Below are 7,403 nucleotides of genomic sequence, written 5' to 3'. Positions count from 1 at the left end.
ACCACATTCTCGAAAAAATTCCCGAAACAAAACATGAGAAACCAAAACTGCTAGACGTGAACAGGTGGGCGGAGCGAACGCTCCTGATTGGTCAGTGTAGGACAGGTAGGAAGAACATTTGAAGAACTAATCTCGGTTGATGTTTTTTTTCATGAGCGAAACTTCCGACGTATTTTAGTATTCATTCTACTTCGTCGATAAAAGCAGTGAGTATTAGTAACATCAGCGTCTTAAAGACAATTACGTCGATCTCCACTGAATTATCAACAAAGTTGAACTTTTTTGAAGACGCCACGGAATATAAGTGTTCTGATAAAAATGCGTTCCTCCTCATGTTGTTGGGCTGCTTTTGTCATATTGAATGGTAGGTGCCCAACTTTAGTTGTTTTTCCTTCCAAATAGAAAATATGTTTTGCTAGTGGATTAGATAATAATTCATCTTGGATTGTAACTTCATTGTTTTGCTTTGTGTCGGACGCCATTCAGGGTTATGGATGATGGGCGAGGCTCAAGGTAAGCAATTGACCTAATTTGTACTACGTAGTGTCTGTCAGAGAGAAACATATTAGCTAAAATCTATTCTTCAGACATCATTATACCAGTTTTTACACTTAAGTATACTTAAAAAAACGCACTAAAATGTGTTCAAAATTGTAATTTTTATAATAGATTTTGTGTGACACATTTATGATCTTTTAAAGATCATAGTGTGTGTGTGTTGTTTTGTGAGAGGAAAGCAAACAAGTCAACAGAATCAATGTCTTTGTCTCAGAATGTGGTCGGACACCAATGATAAACAGGATTGTTGGAGGTTCTTCTGCGATCGATGGTGCTTGGCCTTGGCAGGTGGATATTCAGGTAATGGCAGGCATTAAAGTAACGCTTTGAAAAACTGAGGCAGAATTCTCAGGCTCTAGTTATATTTACATTTATGTAGCTCTGACATTAGTGTAACTGCAAGGTCATGGAATGCACAAACTAATCAGATGCTTTCAATTAAAGCAAAAAAAAAAAAAAAAAAATTATATATATATATATATATATATAAATCTTCATGCACAATTCTATAATAATTACACATAATTTGACACATTAAATGGATAGTTCACCCAAAAATGAAAATGATGTTGTTACAAACGTATGCTTTTCTTTTTTCTGCTGAACACAAAAAAAAGAAAATATTGAGCCCCATTGACTTCCATAGTTAGGTTAGCTACAAATATTGTATTGAATGCTGAAGAAAACAAGGCTGTGAGAGGCAAATGTCCTGTCTGGCATTTTGACTGCAAGTGTGTATATATGATGTATAGTGTTGCAAGTGTTCTGTTTACAGAGCTTTTCAATACTTTGCATTTTAAAGTAAACTTCTAAATCTCTGTTCATTAGTTCCTGTGTATCTAACAGAAGACAGACACAATTTTAAAATGGTGGTGCTTCTAATTAAGTGATAAAAAGCAGTTAATATTGTGTATAAAATACACATGGCCTACTCCTTTTTTGCACCAATAAATTGTGCAACACTTTGTTTTACTACCAAATGATATGTATTATCTAATGAATTTAACTTTCAGTGGAACGTTTTCCTTATATTAGTTATGCGCTTTGCCTCGAATACCGTTCCAAAGGTTGTGTTTTAGTGTGCGTTCAGGGCACTGCACTTTGGCATTTTTAAGACATGGGACAGTCTTGTGCATTTCCTGTCCCGTGCACCAGCTCTCAAATAGCCAAGACTGCAAGTGTGTTTATTTGGATAGGGCATTAGTCTTTAAAAGCTGTAGATCACATGATTGTCATAACTCAACTTTCTTTTGGAAAGACGTTTAGTCAGCTGGACAATCGGTATCTTGTTAAACAAAAGCACAATCCATTGAATGCCCAGTACTTCTATCCCTCACAGCCTCATTTTCATTCCTGTCAAAAATGTAACAGGGCACTACCTTAAGGTCTGCTGTCTGTCATATCTGGTTTCTTATTGATACCCCCCTGATTACTGTCTGATGTGCACATTTAGAGTAATAGTCTAGGACATGTGTGTGGAGGAAGTATCATCTCGGAGAGCTGGGTCTTGTCTGCTGCACATTGCTTTCCCAAGTAAGATTCGACGCACATTTTTAACACATATTTAATCTTTGTTTGTTAAACAGTTACATATTAACAATTTCTCCTTCAGCCCTAATGACATCTCCTCCTACATCATTTACGCGGGCCGACAGCAGCTGAACGGCTGGAACTCGGACGAGACGAGCCACAGGATCAGACGCGTGGTTGTTCCGCTGGGTTACACAGACCCTCAGCTCGGTCAGGATATTGCTTTAGTGGAGCTAGCCACACCTGTTGTGTGGTCGGACCGCATTCAGCCCGTGTGCTTGCCATATGCCGGTGTGGAGTTCAGCAGCGACATGAAGTGTGTGATCACTGGATGGGGTGACATTAGAGATGGAGGTGAGACGACGTACACTTATCAGAGGGGGTGTTCACACTTGTAGTTTGGTTCGGACCAAAAAAAAGAAAATGCATTGTCCTGGTCATTTTTAAGACCAAACCTTAGTTATATATTGACGGAACTTACTGAAGATCTAAATGAATGCTGTGTGCGGGGCTAAATGCGCTCGCTGTATGTGTGTACATATCATAGCATTTTGACCACCTAAGAACTCATGTAGAGCTTCTCGGTCTGCTTGTTCGGTGCACACCAGGGTTCATTTTAATCGAACCAAACATGCCAAGTGTGAACCCACCCTAAAATTACAATTGAGCACAGCTTGTGATGTTGAAAATGATTTTTAACTTGGAAATGGGATTCAAATTCAACATGAATATAAAGATAAATAATATTTTTAACCACTAAGTTAAAGCTAGTATGTTCAATAAATAAGTTAAAAATAAAATGCTAAACTAGTTTTAAATGCGTTAAGTGAATTTAGACATCAAAGCATTAAATGTGAAATGAAAAATAAAATAAGATTTGAAGTTTACATTTATTAGTGTTATTTAATTATTAGTCTCTAAGATTAAGTGATAGCAATCTAATGTAAAAAAAAAAAAAAAAAACCCACTAAATATCAAATATGGGTTGATAACTGCTACTTATATAATATATATATATATTATCAGTACTTGCACCGAGTTTAAACAAGATCACTATCTGCTGTTAAAAAAACGTCAACCACTATTGACCTTTTTACAGTTTACCACTGCCATAAAGTAGAGAGAGAGAGAGAGAGAGAGAGAGAGAGAGAGAGAGAGAGAGAGAGAGAGAGAGAGAGAGAGAGAGAACAAAAAAATGGCTTCATTGGTATTGGACCGAATGAAACATGTTAGATGAGGGAAAAAGTGATCTAATGTAAAAATATGATTAAATGTATTATAATAATTATTGATAACTGATATGTTGCCAATATATTGTTAACCCCTGCTGTTCTTTCTTAATGCACATTTCTGGTCTTGTTGTGCATGAGCAGTTTATGGTGTAGGCTACATTATTACACCAACAATTCACAATCTAATATTAAACTCACTACTGTTGAAAAGTCTCTTCTGCTCACCAAGGCTGCATTCAATTGATCAAAATACAGTAAAAACTGTAATATTGTGAAATATTTTGACAATTTAATAGCACTGTTTTCTGTTTGAATGTTTTATATGAAATTAACTCCTGTGATCAAAGCTGAATTTTCAGCATTATTAGTCTTCAGTGACACATGATCCTTTACAAATCAATCTAATAAGCTGCTCAAGAAACATTTCTGATTATTATTAATCTTGAAAAAAAAACTATGCTGGTTCATATTTTCGTGGAAACCATGATACGTTTTTTAATGAATAAAAAGCCGTGACACCAAGCAAACATGAAAGAACTAATGGTGATTTAATGGAACTAATGGTGCATTTGAACTCGCTCTCTCGCTCTCTCTCCCTCTCTCTCTCTCCCTCTCTCTCTCTCTCTCCCTCTCTTGCTCTCTCTCGCTCTCGCTCTCTCTCTCTCTCCCCTCTCTCTCTCTCTCCCCTCTCTCTCTCTCTCTCTCTCATATACACACACACGCACACACACAAAGATTGCAGCTGACTGCCAGCTAGCATGTGCATTTCGTGTGTGCGTGTAAGGAACTATCTGTATATATTAACAGCTATCAATGTTCTACGTTCGGCATTCAAAAAGAGAAACTGAAACTTGAAGAGCAGGTATACAAACCGTCAACAAATCAGTGCTTGCTCACCATTTTGAATATAAATCTCACTGGTCACTTTTTTTATTTCATCATTCTGCTCTTGTTGTTGTGCACTTTAAGACTCGGTCAAGATGATAATTAGTATGGCTCTGTGCCTGTGCCATCCTGACTTTGTTCGCGTTCATCACTTGCATTTATTGACTCATTTGTTAAACTGAACAGCCAATCAGAGTGATCTCTGTCACTGACGGCCCTGACGAGGTGTGGAACTGTCACACCACAAACACTAACCGATAGACAGCTCGTCATGGCCCCAAAAACAAAAATAGCATTCATAGAAATCTTTTGTAACATTTTAAATGTCACTTTTGAACAATTTAATAGATCCTTGCTAAAGTAAAGTATGAAATTCTTTCAGGGTAATATCTTGGTTGGCAGCGGTTAAAGTGGGATTTGGCAGGTGGATTTTGGTAGATTTTGTAATATAATTTATCATTTTATCAGAGGTTTACACACATGCTGTTGTAAGGTTAACATGAGCATGCATTCATTTGAGTGGTGATGGATATTATGGGATGGCTTGATGCAGCGCAAGAGATGCAGATAATCTTGACCCTTAAACAACTTTAATTATTGCTGTCACACATTAAATGAATAGCTAATTCATAGTAATAAAAATGTAAAGGGTGTACAAATACTATAAAATCCTGAATGCGAATTGAATCAATTCATTTATCTATTATTCATAAATGAAATTTATGAATAATCTATTGTTCTAGTTCTGTAATAGTGTCTATTGTTATTATCTGTTCAAAATAATCTGCTGAATCTATTGTTCAGCTATTTCAGCTTTTATGTTGGATTGATTGTTTGGCTGTTTCCTTATAAAGGTCCAGAAATTCTTGTTTTGTCAAAAAAATTTGCCAGGTGGCTTTTTTAATTGTCATTCTGTTGTTGACTTGACTCCAACCAATCGCTGCATTGCTGATCGTGGTTTCGAGTATCAATGCACCTGCCGCCTACAGGGAACACAAGAGCGTGCAATAATCCCAGATAATTTAATCCAGATATTTTAATCCAATCACCAAATTCGTTTGAAGAACCAAATTAGCCAGAGATCAGTTATCACAATTAGAAGATCTGGGATCTGTCAAATCCCCAGTTTTCCAGAAACTTTTGAGCATACAACTTGCTTGAGGTTAAACCAGTGAGTGAGGTCCCAAATTTGAGCTATTTAGAAGGATTCAGGGGGCATGGTCCCCCAAGAAAATTTTAGATTTCTCAAATCTACATATGTGTGTAAAAGAGGCCAGCTGTGCGAGTAAACCTCACTCCTCTAATCCCAAGAGACGCTCTAGCGACTGACACTAGCTGTTGCAGCCTTTAGTCTCCTTGTTAGAGCGTCCGACTCTAATGCCGGCTGACCCGGGTTTGAGTCCCGCTTGGAGCGAGGCAGTTAGAACAGGAGGGGTTACATGTGCATGGTTGAAGGCTAAAAAAAAGTTTTTAAAATATGTTAGTAGGCAGTAGATTATCTACCATACCTACCCTCTCATTTTCATCACTTTCTCTCTGTCTCCTTCTCTTGCCTTGTCTCTTCCCTTCCTAAAGCTGAGTTCTGACTGATAGTCTCTTCATTTCCATCTGTGTCAGTGAAGAAAGTAAACATAGGGGTAAAATAAACTGATATTTATCTTATATTTTATGCCTAATCTACATACACCTCTGAAAAATACAGAGGTCTAGACCACGGTGGCCTCATAGCTGGATACGGCCATGATTACAGTCGTGTAGGCAGCCTATAGTCGGAGCTAGAGGTCTGGTTCAGCTAGTTTCACCACAGCCTTTACTGTACACATGACATTGCGCTTGTTTCAAATTCAACTGGATAAAGCGACTGCCTGGCACTCGTTATCACTTCAGTGGAGTGTTGGTTAGTATGCTGTGCGTGTAGCATGTTCTCGCCCTATCAGTGTGCATAAATGGGGGCACAGGAAATTTCTAACGATTACATTTTTTCAGTGCATATTTTCTTATTTCTTTTAGTTGCTCTACAGGGGGTTGGGCCATTGCAGGAAGTCCAAGTGCCAATCATTGACTCAAAGGCTTGTCAGGATATGTTTCTGACAAACCCCACGCAGAATATAGACATCCGCTTTGACATGATGTGCGCCGGCTTCCAAGAAGGAGGCAAAGACTCCTGCCAGGTGAGGAGCATGGAGTGCTGGTGGATGAAATGCAAATGCACACCTTATTTGTGCATGTGCTAATGTTCACGATATGTTTCTGTTCTCATGCGTCTCTGTGTGCATGCTTTTTCAGGGTGACTCTGGTGGCCCTCTGGTGTGTCAGATCAGTGATGGTAGTTGGGTTCAAGCTGGAATTGTGAGCTTCGGTCTCGGCTGCGCTAAAGCAAACCGACCGGGAGTCTATGCCAAAGTTTCCAGCTTTAGTAACTTCATCCAAAACCATGTTGGGGGAGTCCAGCTCAAGAGCGCATCGAGTCACAACTGGGCCGACCGGGTCATGGTGCTCATCAGGACTTTAACTCTACTGGTATTGGTGCAGCTGCTGAGATAGACGCCCATTGATCCGTGTAGAAGCAGAAAGCACACCCCAAAATACCGTCCTACACAAAGAGAGATTTTAATGCCTTTTTAATCTTTTTTTTTTTTAAACCACTTTATATTATGTAATTTCCAATTTTGTTTCTACCAAAGTAACAGACTATCTATGGTAAAATGTGTGCAAGTGTAATGATTAACACTGAAATGATTAAACTGCATAATTAATATAAAAATTTCAACTGAAGACTCAAATCCACCAAAAATAGATGAACGGATTTGTGAGACTTGACAGTTATGATATATATAAATGGACACCAAAAAATTGAGCCAACCTTTTGCACAGTAATTATAAATGTTATTTACCTTTCTATAAAGATGTAAAATGTAAAAGTAATAGCTTGAGATCAATTAGATGTTTACAGTTTAATACTTTTCCAGAGTTAGCAAGTTGTATTTTTTGTATCTTGGTGACTTTTTCCCTTGATATTGTAAATAAAATTTGTAATAAAGTGTTTTTTGTATGCTTATTTTTGGTAGAGGTAAACATTCTTATCCAATCCTATCATAGCAACTGTTGCTGTCAGTCACTTCTCAGACAAGCATCTATGTTGTCTAATGTTGTCTATATGTCTTTACCCTCTGCTGCTGTTTTTTAAACCTGGTAAAG

The 7,403-nt window shown here is 37.8% G+C and overlaps 1 protein-coding gene across 1 annotated transcript; it reads left to right on the top strand.

The window, feature by feature from the left end:
* The first annotated feature begins 118 nt into the window (after positions 1-118).
* Positions 119-7,067, top strand: zgc:92313 (uncharacterized protein LOC436869 homolog). Its single transcript, XM_067429437.1, has 7 exons — positions 119-364; positions 487-513; positions 773-858; positions 2,012-2,091; positions 2,171-2,442; positions 6,216-6,376; positions 6,492-7,067. Exons 1-7 carry the CDS (start codon positions 319-321, stop codon positions 6,747-6,749), a joined length of 930 nt encoding a protein of 309 aa, XP_067285538.1. The 5' UTR covers positions 119-318; the 3' UTR covers positions 6,750-7,067.
* Positions 7,068-7,403: the final 336 nt, after the last annotated feature.

The sequence above is a fragment of the Pseudorasbora parva genome, chromosome 21 (assembly GCF_024679245.1).
Source record: "Pseudorasbora parva isolate DD20220531a chromosome 21, ASM2467924v1, whole genome shotgun sequence".
Classification (NCBI taxonomy): Eukaryota; Metazoa; Chordata; class Actinopteri; order Cypriniformes; family Gobionidae; genus Pseudorasbora; species Pseudorasbora parva.
Note: the sequence above shows the minus strand (reverse complement) of the source record. Positions and strands in the feature narration are given on the sequence as shown.